The 23,646-nt window shown below is 42.2% G+C and overlaps 1 protein-coding gene across 1 annotated transcript in view; it reads right to left on the bottom strand.

The window, feature by feature from the left end:
- Positions 1–13,656, bottom strand: part of LOC132404878 (embigin-like) — a 55,083-nt gene extending 41,427 nt beyond the window's left edge. The window contains exon 1 of the mRNA XM_059989440.1: positions 13,480–13,656. Coding sequence (XP_059845423.1) covers positions 13,480–13,555 — 76 coding nt within the window. The 5' untranslated portion in view covers positions 13,556–13,656. The remainder of the gene's footprint in view (positions 1–13,479) is intronic.
- Between the last annotated feature and the right edge of the window lie 9,990 nt (positions 13,657–23,646).

Raw genomic sequence — 23,646 nt, 5'->3', positions numbered from 1 at the left:
CTTCACATTCTCAGTGTGAACTACAGTCCAAAGCACAGAACAAATTGATTAAGCTTTGCTCCAGTACCATTCTCCAACAGCATCGTCAGAGAGGGAAACCGTCACATGTAGACACCTACTCTGGCAGCAGTAAGCTAGAGACTGGTAGATGGCTCTGAACACTCGCTTGCTTTCCGCACTCACCTCCAGCTTTCAATCTCCTCTGATGCTTTAATAGGCGAGATAGTTGAGAAATGGAGTTGATCATGGGCTTGCACACCATCTCCAAACTTCTTGGCCTTAAGGAGGCCACTCACCTCCTGGCACCCTCTCAGGGATAGCAAAGAGCCAGGTCACTCAATTAGCCCGAAAATACACCATCAATCTGTATATCATAGGATTCAAAAGGACCAGAACCATATTTAAAAGAAAAAGGAGATGCAAAAGACGTGAAAGAAGCAGTTTCATGGACGATCTTGAGGATGTCACCTGTGGTAGCCTTGTTTGCAGGCACCACCTGCTTTGCATGATTAGATAAAATTGTGCAAACACCACAGAGTATCAAAAGCACAATGTAGTACTTTACTTGATTAGATTCTAATCATTTTGCTACCCTGTTCAATATCTTGGCTTTCTGGAATACTACTTAGAATTGTTCATGTATATATTCATCACCTGCTACTGTCTGTCCCAACTAGCTCTTGGGACATACAGTAACTCCCACATTTAACGTTTTGGGTGGCAGTTACTTGTAAGGTACAGTAAAATGGTTGGTTAACCACAAATATGATAAATGTAAGTCACTCTTTGCAAGCACCTGTTTTTACTGGAAGTTAATTGTTAATTGTTAAACTGCGAGCAATGTAATCAGACTAGTGATATGAAAATCTAAACTAGGTGGTAAAAACAGAAAAAAGCAGATGCAGAGAATCTGAAACAAAAGCAGGAAGTAATTGAAATATGCACCACCCCAGACTACTGTATATATGTGGAAAGAAAAACAGGGTTAGTATTGCAGATTGACAACTCTTTCTTAGTTAGTTTTCAGTGCCATAGAAGATGGAGTAATGGAAAAAAGGTCAAAGGGAATATTGGTGATAGGGTAAGACCAAATATGTAACTATAAGGACATAAGGAATAGGAGCTGGAGTCAGCCATCTGACCATCAAGCCTGCTCCACCATTCAATAAGGTCATGGCTGATCAGGCCATGGACTCATCTCCACTTACCTGCTCATTACCCTTAATTCCCCTACTATGCAAAAATGTATCCAACCTTGTCTTAAGTATATTTACTGAGGTAGCATCCACTGCTTCATTGGGCAGAGAATTCCACAGATTCACCACTCTCTGGGAAAAGCATCTCCTCATCTCTGTCCTAAATCTACTTCCCCAAATCTTGAGGCTATGTCCCCTAGTTCTAGACTCACCTATCAGTGGAAACCATTTTCTTGCCTCTATCTTATCTATCCCTTTCATTCTGTTATATGTTTCTACAAGATCTTTTCTCATTCTTCTGAATTCCAGTGAGTACAGTCCCAGGCGACTCAATCTCTCCTCATAGTTTAATCCCCTCTTCTCTGGAATCAACCTGGTGAACGTCTGCACTGCCTCCAAAGCCAGTATATCCTTCAAGTAAGGAGACCAGAACTGCACGCAGTACTTGAGGTGTGGCCTCACCGCTACTCTGTACAATTCCAGCAAAACCTCCCTGCTCTTAAATTCAATCCCTCTAGCAAAGAAGGCCAACATTCCATTTGCCTTCTTGATAGCCAGCTGCAGCTGCAAACCAACCTTTTATGATTCATGCACAAGCACTCCCAAGTCCCTCAGTACAGCAGCATGGTGTAATTTTTACCATTTAAATATTAATCTCTTTCATTTTTCCTTCCAAAGTGAATAACCTCACATTTACCAACATTGTACTCTGTCTGCCAGACCCTTGCCCACTCACTTAGCCTATCTATATCTCTCTGCAAACTTTATTTTTCTACTCAATTTAGTATCATCAGTAAACTTAGATACACTACACTCAGTCCCCTCTTCCAGATCATTAATGTATATAGTGAGCAGTTGCAGGCTCAACACCAAAGCCTGCACACACCACTCATCACTGATTGGCAACCAGGATAACACCCATGTATCCCAACCCTGTTTTCTATTAGTTAACCAATCCTCTATCCATGCTAATACATCACCCCCAACTCTTACGCATCTTTATCTTATAGATAAGTCTTTTATGCAGCACCTTATCAAATGCCTTCTGGAATTCAATGTAAATAACATCCATCTGTTCCCCTCTATCCACTGCACTCATTATATCCTCAAAGAACTCCAGAAAGTTTGTCAAACAGCACCTGCCTTTGCTAAATCCATGCTGCATCTGCCTGATGCATCCATTTCTTTCCAGATGCCTCATTATTTCTTCTTTAATGATAACTTCAAGCATTTTCCCAACTACTCATGTTAAACTAACTGGCCTATAGTTACCTGCCTTTTGCCTACATCCTTTTTTGAATAGCGGCATGACAATCGCTGTTTTTCAATCTACCAGGACCTGCCCAAAGTCCAGAGAATTCTGGTAAGTTATCACCAAAGCCTGTACTATAACCTCTGCCATTTCTTTCAGTACCCTGGGATGTATTCCATCAGGAGCAGGGGACTTATCTATTTTCACTCCCACAGGTTTGCTCAGCACTGCCTCTTTAGTGATAACTATTGTGTCAAGGTACTCACCTCCCATTGCATCCATAACATCTCTCTTTGGCATGTTAGATGTGTCCTACACCGTGAAGACCATCACAAAATAGTCAAAATAGCTCTGCCATTTTCTCATTACTCAACTTCAATTCCCCCTTCTCGTCCTCCAAGGGACCTGCATTCACTTCAGCCATCCTTTTCCACTTTATATAATTATAAAAACGTTTACCTTGTTTTTATATTTTTTGCTAGTTTATTTTCATAATCTATCTTCCCTTTCTTTATTGCTTGCTTACTGGTTCTTTGTTGCTTTTTAAAATCTTCCCAATCTTCCAGTTTCCCGCTACTTTTGTCCAATTTGTATCTATGAACTTTTAGTTTGATGTCTTCTTTTATTTCCTTAGTTATCAAAGGTTAGTTCTCCCCACACTTACTGTCATTGCTGTTAACTGGAATATATTTCGTTGAGCGCCATGAAAAATCTCTTTGAAATTCTTCCACTGTTCCTCAACCGTCCCACCATATAGCCTGTGTTCCCTGTCTACACTAGCCAAATCCTCCCTCATCACATTGTAGTCTCCATTGTTTGGGCATAACACACGGGTTTTAGATTGAACAAATGCACCCTTCATTTGTATGAAAAATTCAGTCATACTGTGATCATCATTCCACAAGGATCCCTAACTACAGGATCACTAATTTTACTTGTCTCATTGCACAAAACCAGATCTAAGATAGCATGTTCCCCTGTAGGTATAGTAACATGCTGACTCAATCAGAAACAGGTTTATTATTACTGGCATATGTTGTAAAATTTGTTCTTTTGCAGAAAAAAAGTCAATAAATAGTGCAAAGTATGAATAGTAGCATAGTTCTCATGGGTTCATGAAGCATTCAAAATCTGATGGCACAGCACAACAGGCCATTCCCAAATTATTGAGTGTGCGCTTCAGGCTCCTGCACCTTTTCCCCAAGCTGGTAACATGAAGAGAGCATGTCCCAGATGAGGAGGGTCCTTCTTGATAATGCTGCCCCCTTGAGCCATCCTCTCTAAATATGTCCTCAATTCTGAGGAAGGTTTTGCTGGCTGAGTCTACATTTCTCTGAAGACTCTTGTGATCCTGTGTCCATATGGAGCCTCCATAATGGCTGTGATGTCAGAATGCTCTTCACGTTGTAATCAACACACAGCAGCCTGACATATGTCTTGCCAATGTCTAGGTGCTCCAAAGGTGAGTGGAGAGGCTGCTAGATTGTGTCCACTGTAAAACTGGTGTAGTGATAACCAGTCTGCAGTGGGTCAAGGTCTTTGCTTAGGCAGGGATTAATTCTGGTCATTACCAAACTCTCCAAACACTTCATCATGAATTGAATTGATAAGAATTGCCTTTTAGGTTGCACTTGGATTACATTCAGGGTTCTGGACAGCTGCTCTTGAACACCACAGATCTACTCCTCAGCAGACTGAGAATCTCTTGCTCATTCAGAGCTTCTACTAGTCCACAGTTCACAGCAGATTAGACTTCACTATCTGTGTAATAAAACTCTTCATATTTTTAACTGCAGTTTAAACTCATTAACATAATTTAAAATGTGATCCGCTATACCTCCAGAAAAGCAATACTCAAAATGCCTGCATGTAGAAAAAGACAAAGGACTCAGAGGCAAATTTGTATGTTAATGTTACAATGCAAAATAGGCAGCACAATAAGATACATCTTTCCTGATTTATTTTTTTCTTTTCTGGATGCAGAATAAACAGGGTACATAAGGAAGAGAAATACAAGAAAGACTTACAGAGAAAGGGGTAAGCAAAGATTCCACTAAAAGATTGTTAAGCTGAGTTTTAACGTGATGCAATGTGCATAAAGCATCCCCAATTATTTAAACAGCTTGGATAGAGGAGATGAGTGAGGGATAGGTAGAAAATGACTTTCAACATGTAACATCAGTGTTGTTCATGGATCAACAATATTAATAAGTTTCATCAGCAATTTCATTACGATGGCTCGAAAGAGCCACACTTTAAAAGCCTCCCATGTGATACAAGGAAAATTTTAGAGGGCCATAAGACCATAGGAGCAGAATTAGGTCATTTGGCCATCAACTCTGCTCTGCCCTTTCAATATGGCTGATCCAATTTTCCTCTCAGCCACAATCTCCTGGCTTCTCCCCGTATCCGTTCGTGCCCTGAACAGTCAAGGATCTATCAATCTCTGCCTTAAATAAGCATAAAGACTTGGCCTTCACAGCTGCCTGTGATGAAGAATTCCACAGATTCACCACTCTCTGGCTAAAGACATTCCCCCTCATCTCCATTCTGAAAGGATGCCCCTCTAGTCTGAGAAGGAAGAAAGATTTAAAAAATTAAGTGCAAAGGAGGATAGAGTTCCTTCACATGATATGGACAACCAGGGACATTTACTCAGTGTGGAAATGGCTAGTATAAGGTGTAAAGGGCTAGATTAATCAGACACCAACTACTTAAATGTCTAGATGTGGTAATAAATGTACAAGCATAACAAAGTAACAAGCCTGAATTATTAACCTAAAATAGAAACACAAATAAACCACACAAAATACTACACAGCAAGTCACAAAGATTTCTGCAGGGCACAAAGATTTTATGGCTCATGATTCTCAGTCACCACTTAATTGTCGCTGTTCTTGGTGGAACTCCGAAGTTGGACTCACTCATGAAACCACCCCTGGGTTTTAAGCACTGATCATGATCTCCAGTCCCAGTTGCAGTCCAACGAAGTTGGAAAAATCAGCGCCATAAATGCAAGTTACACAAGTGCAGAGACAAACTCTTTGATCTATTGTCTCAATACAGCCTGTTTTTTTTTCAAATACATTCAGTGTCCATTAACACATTCTTCATAAATCAATCAGACATTTCCACATTCACTCATGTTTAGGCACACAACATTCCCTAGGACTTACAATAGGGTTTATATATAAGCCCAAATCCAAAAAGAATCCATCAAGCCAACCAACAAACCACTTGACAGACATTTGCATTTTAATGCTGCCTGAATTTAAGAAAGAATTCAGCTGCTATCAACAAATATTTTTCAAACATTGGTGGTGTTTACTCACCAACAAGCATTACTCACTAACCGACATACAGACCCCACATGCTAAGGCTATGTCCACACTAGACCGGATAATTTTGAAAACACCAGATGCATGTAAAAACGATAGATGTTCACACCAAGTGTTTTTGAAAATATCTCTGTCCACATTAAAATGGGTATTTGAGCAAATCTCCTCCCACTGGGCATGTGCAGGACACATCTACAGAAAACAAGCGACATGTTTGGTGACGAATCTCGCTGTGAAAGTCCACATTTGTCCAGTTATAGACGAGAAAAACTTAAAAGGAAATTGCCAATCGATGGACAACTGTTGGCTCTCACGCAGGAAGACTTAAAACTACAAAAAAATAAATACTGGAGCATATAGAGGCAACCAACAGTGAGTTCACGGACAGTATGACCTGGCTGATGACGAACATTGAAAAACTGACTAACTGTTGCATTAATAAAGCACCTTGTTAAGTGTGTAAAACATGTCTGCATCAGTGTTATCTTGTATTTCCATACAATGTTACATTAGGCTGTTACACATCTATTGTCAGAGAAGTACTTGCATAAATAGGTAAACCACCTTCATACAAGCAAGGACAGAAAACAGGGCAAAGTGAGAATACTTATTTATTCCTGACAAAGGGTCTCGGCCCAAAACGTCGACAGAGCTTCTCCCTATAGATGCTGCCTGGCCTGCTGTGTTCCACCAGCATTTTGTGTGTGTTGTTGTTTGAATTTCCAGCATCTGCAGATTTCCTCGTTTACTTATTTATTCAGTAAGTTATGGGTCAAAGTATTTGGTAAGTACATTTCTAACTCTTCTGGCTTCAGTCTCGTTGCCGTCTGTTCTGAAATTGTTAGGTTGTGTGGGGGGGTTGCAGTCAAGAAAACTATGAAATGCCGCCATCTGCTCCGGCACTTCAAGACAGCGTTTCTAGAAATCTCCGGTTACCCCATCCACACTACTCTTGCCAGAGCAGCTTTTTCAAATTTACACACTCCGGAGGGCATTTTAGAAAGCTCCGTTTTTGGGGGAGGAAAATGCTGTTTCAGTGACAACTGAGGGTCAAAACAAAGACAATAAGCTTTGGTTATGGATTTATCTGGTCCCGTGTGGATGCAGCCTCAGAAAGAAAAAGTGCTAAGTTGTCATTTTGACCTTCCAGACATTCATCTAAAGTTTTACAAAATCCAATATGACACACAAGGGAGCATAATTTTATGGTGATAGGAGGAAAGTACAGGTGTATATCAGAGTTAAGTTTTTTACTCAGATAGTAGTAGGAGTGTGCTGCCGGCGTAGTGGTAGAGGCTGGCACATTAGAGGCATTTAAGATGTTCTTGGACTGACACATGGATGATGGAAAATTTGAGGGTTATGTGGGTGGGAAGGGTTAGGTTGATTTTAGAATAGTTTAAAAGTTTGGCACAACATCCTGGGATGAAAGGCCCTGTACTGTGCTGTAACGTTCTATGACTTTTTTTTTGGATGAAACCTGACTGAACAATTTGTAACTACAGAGGAGTTACAGTTTTTTGTCATATAGTTAAATAAATTCTTGCTACATTGATATGCAACTGATGAATTCTTGTCAGCGTGATAGCAATGACCACATTCTCCATTCATGAGCCAGTGGGAACATAAAATATTTACTATAAATTTAACCCATAAAATGCAGGAGTTTTACAAGTCAGATTTGTGATTGACGTGGGTGAGAGGATTACATGGCATGTAAAATGTCAAGGCTTCTGGTTTCAGCTTCCTTTGATTAAAAATTCAACAACAGATCAAACATCAGGCTGGATCATCTACTGCAATTCAAACTAGGGAGCTCAACACATGGTGTTTGAATAGTAGCCTTTCCCAGCAACTGAATTCTGTGATGGTAATGGGTCTGCTGACTGTAAAGTACTAAACTTAAATGAAGACCTTAAATACTATCTGATATAAATAGCCACAAGTACTCTTGCCAAAGGGAGATAATACTGTAGCTATCTAATCTCCCCTGTTTACTTCTCCGTTTATTTTTGACAGTGAATTGAAGCTGCCAATACCCACTACTTGAGCAGTGGGTCCCTTCTCTTCGCCAAGGAGAAGAAACTTCCAGTTAACAAAGCAGTTTAAAACATAATTAATTTGTTTTCAGTGAAACATGTTTAAATCCACACACTCTTAATACACATGTAAAGCTCTCAGAAGAATTCTATATTAAATATTTTCAAATGACAAATCATTTGCAAAACACAGTTACAATTCCTATTAACTAAAAAGACATGCCCATGATACAGGTGATTAAGTCATATGTTGCAGAATCCAAAACCAGAGGAATTGATTATAGATCACCCTATGTTTGTTCCACATTTCATGATGGTCTTTACCCACTTCTGACAAGCCTGAATGGTTCCCTACATTTAAACTGTTTCTCTATCACTCAGCTGACTTCACACATATATGATATTTTCTCCAAATACCCTTTTAACACAAACAGCCTAAAAGCAGCTTGGAGACATAAATCTCAGCAGATGCTTTGAAGCTAACTTCTCTGAGAACATAAGCCTTCCAAAATTAATAGATCTGTTATTTGATATGCAAATGATATTATCCCTCCGCTTTGCAAGCTTCCCTGAACTAAGCAACTTAAGAGTCAGCTTGTCTGTTTTGAAAAAAGCCAAATTAAACAACCTATTGTGTATAACACTGCATCTTGAGCAGCAAGAAAATGGGTGTAGTGAGCTAGCATCCTAATTCCCACAGATAAATCTTGTTCTATACCGAGCTTGTTCTCTAGTTAGTACCTGCTTTAACTTCAAGCAGATCACTGCTTTCTAGTTACATTTTAAAGACTGAATCCTGTTTCTGACCAATAACTAAACAAGCAAGTGTCTTGGCCGAAAACATTGACTGTTCATTTCCCTCCATGGATGCTGCCTGATTTGTTGAATTCCTCCAGCACTTTTTATGTTTTTGCTCAAGGTTTCCAGCATCTACAGAATCTCTTGTATTTATGATTTCCATATTGTTCTCCACAGCCTTGTGATTTTTTTTTTACCTCAACATACATTCTATACAGCGATGCTTCACTATGAGATGAGCTCAATGCCTTTTATACCCACTTTGAAAGGGAGAATGTAACTGCAGCTGTGAAGATCCCTGCTGCACCCAGTAGCCCTGTGATCTCCGTCTTAGAGTTAGGCTGCCTCTAAAGAGGGTGAACCCTCACCAAGTAGAAGGTCCTGATGGGGTACCTGGTAAGGCTCTGAAAACCTGTGCCAACCAACTGGCGTGAGTATTCAAGGACACTTCCAACCTCTCACTGCTGCAGTTGGAAGTTCCCGCTTGCTTCAAAAAGGCAACAATTACACCAGTCCCTAAGAATAATGTGGGGACTTCCGTTTAAGATGGCGATGGTTTAGTTGCTAAATCTATCGTCCCATTTTATTTATCTCCGCACTCCTTCTCTCCCTTTCTTTCACTCCAAACTGTTAAACTTTTTATCCTCCCATCTGCCTGCGAATATGCCTGTTTTACGATGGCTTCAAAGACCATCAAATTGGGGAAGAAAGAAGTTCCCGCTGTTGGCTCCTCAGGCGAGAACATTATCTCGATTTTGGAGTAGCACAGACAGGAGATAATAGCAGAATTTAAGTCTTCTATTAGTTTGATGAATTCAAAATTGTATCAAATTCAGTCCACAGTGGAGTATCATGCCCAACACTCATCACATCTCGAGTCAGCTATGGATATGTTAGACCGCCATTTCAAAGAGCTGGAAAGCGTTTGTTCCGACTTAAGAGATCTTAACAGCAAGTTATTATCCAAAGTTACTGATATAGAAAGTCGGAGACGTCAAAATCTGCGTATTTTCGGCTTGCCAGGGCTTATCGAACATGGATCTCCCATTGAATTTTTCTCTATTCTGCTATGTGAGACTATTTCGACCCCGCCCGAGATAGACAGAGTTCACTGCACTTCAGGGCCTATCCTGGACCCAGGGCACAGGCCACATCCAGTAATTATCTGTTTTCATCGCTACCAGACAAAATATCTCCTCATTAAAGAAACTCGTCAGAGAGGAAAGCTGGAATATAAGGGTCAACCAATTTGTGTTGTCGAGGACTATGTTGCTGAAGCTCTGAGTCTGCGAGCCAAGTTTAAAGGAGTCATGAAAGAACTATATAATCGCGGATTCAGTACTTCCCTTCAATTTCCAGCTCACCTCTGAATAATTCTTACTAGTGGAGACAAAAAGTGGTTTAACTCGGCTTCATATGCTTAGAAATTTATCGATGACCTCCCTGTGGCTTTGACTCCCTCTGGTTTGGTCTGATTACTTATATTAACCATATAACCATATAACAATTACAGCACAGAAACAGGTCATCTCAGCCCTTCTAGTCCGTGCCAAACACTTACTCTCACCTAGTCCCATCGACCTGCACTCAGCCCATATACCTTTCCTGTCCATATACCTATCCAATTTTACTTTAAATGACAATATCAAACTTGCCTCTATATTGTGCCTCACGAGCCTGATTGAGTTTTTTGAAGAGGTAACAAAAGAAATTGATGACGGTAGGGCAGTGGATGTGGTCTACATGGACTTTAGCAAGGCATTTGACAAGGTCCCTCATGAGAGACTCATCCAGTAAGTCATGAGGCATGGGATAAGTGGAAACTTGGCTGTTTGGACAAAAATTGGCTTAAAGGAAGAAAGCAGAGGGTAGTTGTGGAAGGAAAGTATTCTGCCTGGAGTTTGGTGACTAGTGGAGTGCTGCAGGTATCTTTCCCGGGACCCCTGCTATTTGTGATTTTTATAAATGACCTGGATGTAGAGGCGGAATGATGGGTGAGTAAGTTTGCAGATGACATGAAGATTGGAGGAGTTGTGGATGGAGCTGCAGATTGCCAAAGGTTACAAGAGGATATAGACAGGCTGCAGAGTTGGGCAGAAAAATGGTAGCAGGAATTCAATCCGGTTAAGTGTGAGGTGATGCATTTTGGAAGGACAAACCAGAAGACTGAGTACAGGATTAATGGTCAGTTACTTAAGAGTGTGGATGAACAAAGGGACCTTGGGGTTCAAATCCATACATCCCTCAAGGTCGCTGCACTGGTTGATAGGGTAGTTAAGAAGGCCTATGGGATGCTAGGCTTCATTAACGTGGGACTGAGTTCAAGAGTAGAGAGGTCATGTTGCAACCCTACAAATCTCTGGTGAGACCGCACTTAGAGTATTGTGTTCAGTTCTGGTCACCTCATTATAGGAAGGATGTGGAAGCTATGGAGAGGGTGCAGAGGAGATTTACCAGGATGTTGCCTGGTTTGGAGAACAAGTCATATAAAGCATATGAAACTTTTCTCTTTGGAGCGTAGAAGAATGACAGGTGACTTGATAGAGGTCTACAAGATTATGAGAGACATAGATAGGGTGGATAGTCAGTACCTGTTTCCCAGGGCACCAATAGCAAACACCAGAGGGTATATGTACAAAATTAAGGGAGGGAAGTTTAGGGGAGACATCAGGGGTAAGTTTTTTTACAAAGAGGGTTGTGAGTGCCTGGAATGACTTGCCAGGGATGGTGGTGGAGGCTAAAGCATTAGGGGTATTTAAGAACCTCTTGGACAGGCACATGGATAAAAGAAAAAGAGAATTATGGGGTAGTGGGAGTTTAGTACTTTTTTAAGGATTATATGGGTCGGCACAACATGGAGGGCTGAAGGGCCTGTACTGTGCTGTAATGTTCTATTGTTCTATGGTAAGTTCATCTGCCACTTCTTTGACCCCCATTACAACCTAACCAGCATTATTTTCCAGAGGTCCAATATCAAATCTCATCTCCCTTTTACTCTTTATATAACTGAAAAAAACTTTTGGTATCCTGCTTTATATTATTAGCTAGTTGCCCTCATTGTTTGCCATCTAGTTTGCCATCTTTTCCCTTCCCATAGCTTTTTTTCTGCCTTTTGTTGGATCTCAATAGCTTCCCAATTATCCAACTTCCCACTCATCTTGACTTATTTTATATGCCCTTTCCTTAGCTTTTATGCAGTCCTTAACTTATTTTGTCAGCCACAGTTGCCTACCCCTGCCCTTTGAGAACTTCTTCCCCTGTGGGACACATCTATCCTGTGCCTTATGAACTATTTCCAGAAACTTCAGCCATCTCGGCTGTGCCGTCATCCCAGGCAGTATCCTCCTTCAATCCACCTCGATAAGCTCCTCTCTCACGCCTCTGTAATTCCCTTTATTCCATTGTGATACTGATACATGTGAGTTGTGCTTCTCCTTAAATTGCAATATGAATTCGCTCATATTATGATCACTGCCTCCTAAAGGTTCCTTTATGTTAAACTCCCTAACAAGATCTGGGTTATTACACAACACCCAATCCCCAAATAAGCTCAAGCTCAAGCTACTCTTAAAAAACATCTCATTTGCATTCAACAAGTTCCCTCTCTTGTGATCCGACACCAACCTGATTTTCCCAATCCCCTTGCATATTGAAATCCCTCATTACAATTGTATTATTACCTTTATTACATGCCTTTTCCAGATCCCTTTGCAATAATAGGGGTTTTTTTGCCCTTGCAATTTCTTACTCCACCCACAAAAATTCAACATTCTGACCTCTCTCTAAAGAGTAGGCTGCTTAAGTTTTTCAGCATGGTCAAGATGGACCGAAGGGCCTATTTCTGTGCTGTAATTTTCTATAACTATAATTATTAAACTTGTCAGACCTCAATTCCTCTAAGAGCTTTCCCATGACTTGAGGTAAAGTTCAGTGTCTGACTTCTGGGGCTTACAAGGAAAAAACACAGACTTATCCAGACAGCACAGAAAGATTCTGGCCAGTGATCACCTTGCTTTGGATACAACAGGATGAATCATATCCTCTGCTGGTCTAATTATTTTTAAGTTCACCCAACTTTTCCAATACATCAATGAATGTTTAATCATCTATTGTCTCAGCTTTCTCCTAATTCACTAATACTTCGGAAACACCCAATTCTGTAGCAAAATACACTTTGTTATCTTTTCATTGCTCACAGCAGCCAAGTGCGAGTTCCTGTTTTTGTCCCAAAGGCTTCACTCCTCCATGCACTACCCTCTTAAACCATTCATTCCTTTGGAAAACTTGGAATGCCACTTCTTTTCTACTCTAGTTTTAGTGACCGTCTTCACATTCTTTTGTAAGTATCCTGTTCTCGCCGGTATTTACAACCTGAGACGTTTCAAAGTTTCTAAGTACATTTATTATCAAAGAACGTATAAATTACACAACCTTGAGATGTGTTTGCTGACAGGTGGTCATAAAGCATGAAACGCGAATGAACCCGATTTTTAAAAAAAAATCAAAAGCAGGCTATTTTTATTTTGCTTTATCTTCCGACATTTCCCCACAGCTCGACGCCTGCTTAACGCGGAAGGCTGCGGTCATCAGCAGCCGAGACTGCGGCAAAATAATCGCACGCAGAGGAGAAGGGACACAGCACCTGCACTCTGGTAGCGCAGCCTCTGCAATGAGCGAGAACCCCGCTAAACAAGCTGGTCTCTGCAGTCGTGGACATTCCCATTTCGCGAGGGATCCGCAGAACAAGGGCGCTCAAGGTCCTGCGAGCGTCTCTCCATGTGACACTAGTTTCATTAGCGCCCGCGTGTATCAGTGAAAGGAGCGATCTGCCCCCATCCCATTAACGGGGCACTTACTTGTTTCGACCTTCCCCTGAAAGGAGATAATCAGCAGGAGCGCGGAGAGGGTCCGCTTTCCCAGTGGCCCCAACATCTCGGTCAAAGTAATGCTGGCCTGGCGATGTGCGTCCCTCTGGGGAGTTCAGCTACAGTGTGTCTGCTTCCTCCTTCCGCTGGGTGCTGCAGCTTCTTGCTATAGGATGCCACCCCCCTTTTCTAATCTCTTTCCTCCTCCCTCACCTTGTGCGGCGTGAAGGTTAAAGAGCGCGTATCTCCCCCATCTACGGCTCCGCCGCTACAAACTTCCAGCCTTTAATAAACAGATCCAGCGCATACAATAATATGTTTTTTCAATTAAAAAGGTTAAACGCACAAAATGTTTAAACAAAGTAAATTATTTAGATTTGCCGAACTGGAACACAGCAAAGTCAGCCCTTCTTGCACACGTGTGAAAACCGGCTTCTCGGTTGGGGAAACCTGCCTGCAAACCAACAGCTTATGATCTAGTGATAAAGCTTTGCCATCACGTCCTCAGAGTACATCCGGCACTACCTGCAGTAATAAGTCACACAGTCATAGAGCACTACAGTACAGAAACAGACCCTTCAGCCCATCCAGTCCGTGCTGCCCTGTTTAATTTCTGCCTAGTCCTGTCTACCACACCTATATAGACCTCCCATCCAAACTTCTCTTAAATGGTTCAGTTGAACCAGCACCCACTCCCTCTGCTGGCAGCTCTCTCCACGCTTTCACCACGCTCTGATTGTTTTGGGGTAATTGTGAACTTGGTGTTGTGAGTCCCGGGGCTCCTGTACTTTGTTCCTGGAGGCAGCAATGAGAAGAGAGGATGATGCGGATGGTGAAGGTCTTGATAACGGACACTGCTTTCCTGCAACCTGTGCAAGAGGCCTAGGCTAGAATGGCAAGGACACAAGTGCTGGAGTATCAAAGACTAGAAGCAAGACACAGTTTCAACACTAAGACAAGAACAGGGTCACCAGACGCTGTAGGGATTCCAAAAGTTTAATTTTATCCTCCCTTTCAAAGCATACATTAAAAGGCACTGAGTTTATCTGGAAGTGAAGCATCACCACCATTCGTGATACTGGGCTTTGCCTTGTAGGAGTAAAGGCATGCAAACCCTGCCAGAGCTGACATGCATCCAATTCCATCCCTAACTTCAACTGGAATTCTTTATTCCCTCTTAAAATAGCCTTCTGAAGGCATGCCTGGACTTCTTGTGTAGTTCTGGATCACTAGTCTTGAATGCCACAGATCTACCCTCTTCAGTCCTTGAACCGCTTGGTCCATCCATGGCTTGTAAGTTTGGATATGTTCTTGATATTTATTGCTTGTTTATTTATATTTATTATTGCTATCTTGCTTTTTTTCTTATTTTGTCTTTGAAAAGTTGGTATCTTTTGCATGTTGATTGTTGTCCACCCTGTTGAGGGCAGGCCATCATAGATACTAACATTTTTCTTGTATTTTCTGTGAATGCCTGCAAGAAATGAATCTCAGGTTTGTATCCATTATTTTCTCAAAGGCATGTTCTCATCCAGACAGGTCTTGATGAAGTTGATGACAACTGTGGCATATTCATTCAGATATGAAGATGAATCTTGGAATATTGTCCAGTCCATAAAATTAAAACAGTCCTGTAAGCTCTCCTCTACCTCCTTTGAACAGACCTTCCTACTCCTCAACACTCGTGCTGAGATATTTAGTCCATGCCAACATACTGGGAGTGGAAGAACAGCCAGAATACTGGTGGGGTGGCACGGTAAGCTTTTTGGTGGTGGTGTATCAATGATTAAAGGTGTTGGCTCCTCTGGTTCCACAGGTGATGTGTTGGTCATAGATGCTCAGAGACTTCTTCAAGTTGAAATCCCCCACAATGATAGGGAGAGCATTAGGGTGCTGCTGATCACCGTGCTAAATTCCTCCAGTGCCTGCCTGACGTTGGCCTGAGGTGGAATGTAGACCGCTACCAGGATGACGGTAGAAAGCTCCCTTGGCAAATAAAATGGACAAAACTTGACTGCTAGATGTTCCATGTTGGGTGAGCAGGACTGAGGCAGAATGCCACATCTGTGTACCATGATGAGTTAATCATGAAGCATCCTCCCCCTACCCTACCATTAAAATATTCAACTGACCTGTCTTCGTGGAGAATGGGGAAACCATCGAGCTGCAGCACTGCACCTGAGATGGCAAGGGTCAGCTATGCTTTTGAGAGACAAAGTGCACAGCCAGCACCTTCCAGACCATTTACAACCCTCCACACAGGCCATGCTCTCTTCCCACTGCTGCCATCAGGAAAAAAGGTACAGGAACTTCAGGACCAGTACTACCAAGTTATTACCCATCATCCATCAGGCTCTTGAACCAGAGGGGATAACTTCACTCAATGCTTGTCCCATCACTGAATGGTTCCCACAACCTACTCACTCGCCTATGGGGTCTCTCCATAGAATAATAGAGAAGCACTGCACAGAAACAGGCCCTTCAGCCCATCTAGTACATGCCAAACCCAGTTAAACCCATTTAAGTTAGATTGGTCCCATTGACCTGCACCTGGGCCACAGCCCTCCATATCCCTCTCATGACTCTCTGAGTGAATAGGTTTCCACTCATGTTCCCCTTAAACATTTCACCTTTCACCCCTAACCCATGATCTCTGATTGCAGTCCTAAACCAACCTCAATGGAATAAGGCTGCTTATATTAACCATATCTATACCCCTCTTAATTTTGAATACCTTTATTAAATCTCCTTATAATCTTCTACTTCTTAAGGAATAGAATCCTTACATTCAATCTTTCATCATAGCTCAGGTCCTACATTCCTGACATCATCCATGTATTCAACCTTATCACGTCAAGTCACTTTTTATTGTCATTTTGACCATAACTGCTGGTACAGTACATAGTAAAAACAAGACAACATTTTTCAGGACCATGGTGTTACATGAAACAGTGCAAAAACTAGACTGAACTATGTAAAAAAACAACACAGAGAAAAACTACACTGGACTACAGACCTACCCAGGACTGCATAAAGTGCACAAAACAGTGCAGGCATTACAATAGGGCAGTAAGGTGTCAGTCCAGGCTCTGGGTATTGAGGAGTCTGATAATTTTGGGGGAGGAACTGTTACATAGTGTGGTCGTGAGAGCCCGAATGCTACTGTGCCTCTTCCCAGATGGCAGGAGGGAGAAGAGTTTGTATGAGGGGTGTGTGGGGTCCTTCATAATGCTGTTTGCTTTGCAGATGCAGCGTGTAGTGTAAATGTTTGTAATGGTGGGAAGAGAGACCCTGATAATCTTCTCAGCTGACCACACTATCCGCTGCAGGCTCTTCTGATCCAAGACGGTGCAATTTCCGAATTAGGCAGTGATGCAGCTTCTCAGGATGCCCTCAATAAACCCCCTGTAGAATGTAATGAGGATGGGGGGGTGGGAGGTGGACTTCCCTCAGACTTCACAGAAAGTAGAGAAGCTGCTGCGCTTTCTTTGCTATGGAGCTGGTGCTGAGGGTCCAGGTGAGATTCTCCACCAGGTGAACACGAAGAAACTTGGTGCTCTTCACATTCTCTATTGAGGAGACATCGATGTTCAGCGGGGAGTGGTCGCTCCGTACCCTCCTGAAGTCAACAATCATCTCTTTTGTTCTGTTCACATTCAGAGACAGGTTGTTGGCTCTGCACCAGTCCATTAGCCACTGCACCTCCTCTCTGTAAGCTGACTCATCGTTCTTGCTGATGAGACCCACCACGGTCATGTCATCAGTGAACTTGATGATGTGGTGATGTGGTTCGAGCTTATTTAAATCTTTAGTTAGGTAACTAAAACTATAAAAAATACTCCAAATTAGGCCTCAACATCTTATACAACTTCAACATGACATCCTATCTCCTATATTCAATACATTGATCAATGAAAGCCAATGTGCCAAAAGCTTTCTTTACAATCCTACCTACTGTGACACCACTTTCAATGACTTATGGACTTGTATTCCCAGATCCCTTTGTTCTACCACACTCCTCAGTGCCCTACTGTGCACTATGTAAGGCCTACCTTGATTGGTCCTGCTGAAGTGAAACATCTCACACTTGTTTGCATTAAATTACATCTGCCGTTTTTCAGCCAACTTTCCCAGCTGATACAGATCCCTCTGTAAGCCATGATAGCCTCGCTTGTTGTCCATTACATCCCCAATCTTGGTGTCATCTGCAAACTTGTTGATCCATTTGACCACATTATCATCCAGATCATTGACACAGATCACACACAACAAAGGAACCAGTGCAGATCACTGTGGCAGATGACTAGTCGCAGGCCTCCATTCAGAGAGGCAACAATCTACTGTTACGTCCGTAGCCCCATCCTTTGTGAGAATCTCCAGATCACTGTTGGGCTGAGTCAAAAGGGGGGCCAAAGACATGAGGGGGAGAAGTGAGGGTTCCCAGGTGTTTGTGCTCGAAGGTGTGTTCAACGTTAATGCAGAGTTTAAGAATGGGGAAATAAGAATTATCATTGAAGGAAACAGGAAATCTGTAGTTCCCAAATCGAATGAAGAAATTTTAAGCCCTGCAGCTCGCTTACAGATTAAGCCGGAATATGACAGGGCCCCCCACGCTATTGTTATTCCAGCGTGTGGTGTGAAAGGGCAGAATTTGAAATGCTGCTTAAGCAAGGAAGTCGAACTGAAACCACATAGTCTGAAGGGGCCTGACGAGAGGGTTAGCCAGCTGTGTACAATTACAGAAGTGGGTGGAAATTCAGAAGATGGACTAAGTTTGGGACACGGTGTTGATAAAATAATTCCTATGGAACAGGCGGGCGAGGGTTTACCTCGCCACCTTACGCAAATTCCCCGGAAAAGAGGCGACGGTTAAGGGGAACGCCATTTTTAAATAGCAAAGCCGGTTGTACGGGATTTCGACAAAGCCTTTGAATAATAAAGACAACCCCCTTGGAAGCCTGCCTGTTCAGTTTGAAAATGACCGAAAGACTAGTATTGACATAAACTTATGTAGATGCACGTAAGCTAAGAGCACACCTCTTTAGTTTTGTTGCTGAAAAAAAATAATAAAATAGGTGGTTATTAAATTGAAGTCTGATGCTACAAGACGTTAGTACGGTACAAAATGTTAAGATATTAAAGAAAGTGACACTGAAATCGTTAACTGTTTAGATACTGAATTGAATGTATAACTGTATTACTCTGTAGAAAAAAAAACTTTGGTGTTGTGTTGGATTCTAACCCCCTATAAGACTCGGTATTATTTCGTTTTTTTTCCCGATGGTAAAAAACACGTTGAAGAAAGGGGGTGTTACGTCCGTAGCCCCCTCCTTTGTGAGAATCGCCAGATCACTATTGGGTTGAGTCAAAAGGGGGGGTCCAAGACATGAGGGGGAGACGTGCAGGATGTCTCGTTTCTCCCCCCCCCCCCATAGCGATGTAAAGCTACGGGACATGGCCATTGTCTCTTGTAGACAGATTTGTGGATTGAGATGCTCTGCTACGTGAATGCCCTCGGGCAAAGTGGGCTGGTTGAGGGAGAGATTGCATCACCCCCAACCTGATTGGCATCTATGACCCTGCGAATCAGAATAAAAGAGGGGCTGTAGGAACAGCCCCTCAGACGCACCAGAAGAAATGTTAAGCGACCACGTAACAGCAGACGGTCATTGGAAACCAAGCCACATGCGTTCAATTCCATGGCTGGAACTGGTGGCTGAAACCAGAGAAAACGGCTTTTTAGCTAACAACGGGGAAACCCGCTCCCCTGACTCAACGGATTGGCATCATAAAAGACTTGGGCAAGTTTAAATGCCTCCCTCTCTTAAACCCAAAATGCTGCAGCCTGAACGAGCTAATGACTTTTATATTTCCATCAGACAATACATTATCCCCTAGACAACGATAGAGTTAAATTTTATTGGTTATGATCATACCTGCGCTTTAGATTTAGTATTGATGACGTATATTATCTGTATGTTTGCATTAATCTTATTTTTGTGCCCCTTTATCAATAAATACTTTTAAAAATAGTACCATCAGATTTTAATGGACCTCTCTATCTTTGCTGGTAAGTGATCCAGTTATGGGAATACGTAACACTACTACCGCTCTGTGGATTCTCTCACAAAGCCAATTTTTAATCCAACTTACTACCTCATCTTTAATGTGTGCAACTGAACATTTTTGCCCTTTAACTTAGCCCGGAAATCCTTATGTAAAACCTCATTATTCGTCCTACCCATGTCATTGGTACCTACATAGATTTTGACCCCTGGCTGTTAACTCTCCCACTTGAGGATTCAGTCTGAGATGTTCCAGACCCTGATACCTGGGAGGCAACATACCGTACATGAATCTCATCCTTGCCCACAGAACCTCCGCTCTGTTCCTTTAATTTTCAAATCCCCTCTCACTACAGCACACCCTTCTTCCCCCATCCCTTCTGAGTCATGGAGACAGACTCACTGCCAGACTCACTGACAGACTCACTGACAGACTCACTGACTCACTGTGACTTCCCTCTGCTAAGTCATCTCCCAATCCCAGAGTATCCAAAGTACGATATTTTTTGTTGAGGGGATGGCCACAGGGGTACCCTACTCTGGTTCCTTAACCCCTTTCCCTTCCTGACTGTCACCCAGTTTCCTGTGTCCTGCACCTTGGGTGTAACTACCTCTCTGTATGTCCTGTTTATCACACCTTCAGGATCCTGAATGATCCAGAGTTCATCTAGTTCCAGCTCCAATTCCTTAATGCAGATTGTTAGAAGCTGCAGCTTGATGTACCTCACATTTGTAGTCATCAGGGATGCTGGAGGTCTCCCAGTCTTCCCATAACCCGCAAGAGGAGCATTCACCAATCCTGCCTGGCATCTCTACTGTCCTAGCTGAACAAATGTAAAAATGGAGGGAAAAAAAAATCTACTTTCAGCTTTTCTTATTTGCTTTCCCTGACTAAAGCTTCTCCTCACTGAAGCCTTGAAGAGGTGAAGTGTCAAAATCCACCCACTCCTATGATGACTACTGCACTTGCCCCTTGCCTTCCTCTAATTTGTTCCTGCTAATCAATCCCAAATGCTGATTGCTCATTGGTCAGAGCTCCAAAAATAAAATCTGCCACCAGTTGCAACCTTTTCTGCTCCTTTAGTGAGCTTGAGTGAAATTCCCTCCTCTCAAGCCTCTGATTTCCCCAATTGGTCACGTCAAAGTCCAAGAACATCCTATGTGTTAAATATTTACTACTCTTTTTTTATTTTTTCTTCCCTTTTTGTATTGTACAGCTTGTTGTTTTTTTTCCAGACTGGTCAGACCGGTTTTGTGTTTACTGTGATTGTCCACAAGAAAGTGAATCTCAGGGTTGTGTACAGTAATAAACGTACTTTGAATTTTGAACAGCAATCCCTGATGCCCCTCTAGACTGCAATCTTGCTCTGAGGTCTTCTGCTTTAATTTTCCAAAGACTGTGCATTCATCAGCAAGATAGACATGAATGGGGGGGGGGGGGGGGTGAGAAGTCTAAGGCTTTACGTTTCGATTGTACCTAATTTTGAGGATTGATAATTTTTTAAAAACATCTTAAAATCGTGCTGCTTACTGAAGTTCCCATGGCTGTGTATTTCAGCTGTAGTAGTCCTGAACAGGAATATTTCATGTTTACCTGTAATTCTACAGGTGAACAGCAGACAACACCTCGACAAGCTGCATCACTGCATGGTATGGAAACTGTACTGCAGCAGACTGGAAGCTCTACAAGTACTCAAAACTCCCCAGTGCATCATTGGCACTAGGCTACCCTCTATCAAGGACATACGCACAGAAAGGTGCTGGAAAAGGACCAGTAAGATCATGAAGGATGCCACCCAACCTACTCATAGACAGTTTGTCCCACTGTCATCAGGGAGGAGGCTATGTAACATCCACACCAAGACCATCAAACTTAAAAAGAGTTACTTTCCCCAAGCAGTAAAGCTGATCAACATCTCCACCTGCTTGGTTGAAGCTCAAGTTCACATTCAAACGGAATTGTCATTTGACCATCCATGAATACAAAACAGAAAAATGTCTCCTTACAGACAGTCATAAGCAAAGAAACCCAATAGAAATTAAAAAAAAGGCTGTCAAACACACAATGTACAGAAAGAAAACAAATCATGCAAACAATAAAAGTAAGTAAATAGTATTCAGAACTGAAGTTCATGTGAGTGAGTCCACAGCCACAAAGCCAGTCATCACTCCAGCCAACACAGGAGCCAATTAGTTGCAGGCTTAGGCCTAATTTTAGTGTAGAGATGACTAAACATCATGGAGCAGCAAGCTGAACCACCCATTCCTTGCCTCCGGCTCCGACACCTGACCTTTTCAATCTGGTCTAGAGCTTAAACTGGCCAAACTTCAGGTGTTCCTCGTATCCGTACGAGGGCCCTGTCACCTAGGTTCTGCCCGTGCACTCCACCTTACAACCATCTTGCAGCTTCGAGACTTCGGATCACACCGCAGAAGTATCAGGTCACGTAGGCAGTTCAACACCTCAAGTCTGAAAGGGAAGTTACACTCTATTAATTTCAGTGATCGTATCTGAGAAAAAGTGTGATTGATACAGTAATTTATATTTTTTTTTGCTATCAGCTAATTGTTGCTGTGCTTCACCAGTTCCATCTTAAACTGGAGGTTTAAGACAGTACCAACAGTCATACACAGCACAATTTATATATAGCGCTTATAAGATAGCAGTAAAAATACAGACACAAGAAAAAATATGTCCCTCATGTCTATGAACGTTGTTGCAGTCTGCAATCAAACACCATATGGCATGTCTTCTGTCGAGCAAACAATGGGGGGCGAGCAGCACCAACTCTAGCAAGGATGCTGTGTCACACTACCTCCAGCATGCTGATGTCTCTAGCTCTCCTGGTGACCATAAACATGAGATACCTCATCTCGAGGCCCAGTCCTTACTACAACTGAGACCACACTGCTCTCCCCCCACATGGCAATAAACCAGTGAGTCTATCTTGCGGCATTCCAGATTAACAATACGGTCTGGTGATCACAAGAGAAGTGACTAAGATGATCGCTCGCTGTCAGACTGCACACGACCTTTGCACACTGATTCCTCCAACGGCACACTGATGCAGACAGTAGCATGATCCTCTCCAAGTCCAGCTCTTTCAGTTTCTCCACCAATGAGCAACTCGCTGATGGGGTCAACCTGCAATACTTCAAGTTCTTAACATGCAGCAGGGTCTTGCATTCATAAAAAATGTGTTTACAAAAGACAATAACATCTTTGATTGGCCTTGTTATAGCTGCTGCATCTGAGTGACACACTCTGAAGCAGCAGCTTATTGCTTTATCAGAAGGCTAACCCACCCCTCCACAACCCAATGACCACTACTTTATCATTTCCTGTCATTAATCTAATGTGCAGACACTCCTGGGCCTAGTGTCACTTAATGGACATACAATCTATGTATATAAGCTATCTTATGTACTTATATTTACTTTGCTTTATTTTTAATTTTTGTGTTCTTTAACAGTGTGTTTGTTTGTGCTGGCTCAGATTTAGAGTAACAATAATTTTGTTCTTTTTCACACTCGTGTACTGGAAATTACATAGAAACATAGAAACATGGGAAACAGCACAATACAGGCCCCTCAGCCCACAAAGTTGTGCCGAACATGTCCCTACCTTAGAAATTACTAGGCTTATCCATAGCCCTCTATTTTTGTAAGCTCCATGTACCTATCCAAAAGTCTCTTAAAAGACCCTATCAAATCTACCTCCACCACCATTGCCGGCAGTCCATTCCACGTACTCACCACCCTCTGCATAAAAAACTTACCTCTGACATCTCCTTTGTACCTGCTCTCCAGCACCTTAAGCCTATGTCCTCTTGTGGCAACCATTTCAGTTTTGGGAAAAAGCCTCTGACCACCCACACTATCAATGCCTCATCAAATAATCTTGAATCTTATCACTTCTGTGCCTAGTTTCCCATTCAAAAATACATTATGATGAACAAATGAAGGCAGGAGAGCCATGGCAAATCAAAGAACAGATCCCTGTCCAAACCAGAAAATATTCTGGGAGAATCATTCGATTTCATTAAATGTTTGAACTGCCAACACACTAATTGTTGCTGAAACATCCTCACAA

Source organism: Hypanus sabinus, chromosome 14 (assembly GCF_030144855.1).
Source record: "Hypanus sabinus isolate sHypSab1 chromosome 14, sHypSab1.hap1, whole genome shotgun sequence".
Taxonomy (NCBI): Eukaryota; Metazoa; Chordata; class Chondrichthyes; order Myliobatiformes; family Dasyatidae; genus Hypanus; species Hypanus sabinus.
The sequence above is the reverse complement of the archived record's forward strand: the minus strand, read 5'-3'. Positions and strand labels throughout refer to the sequence as shown.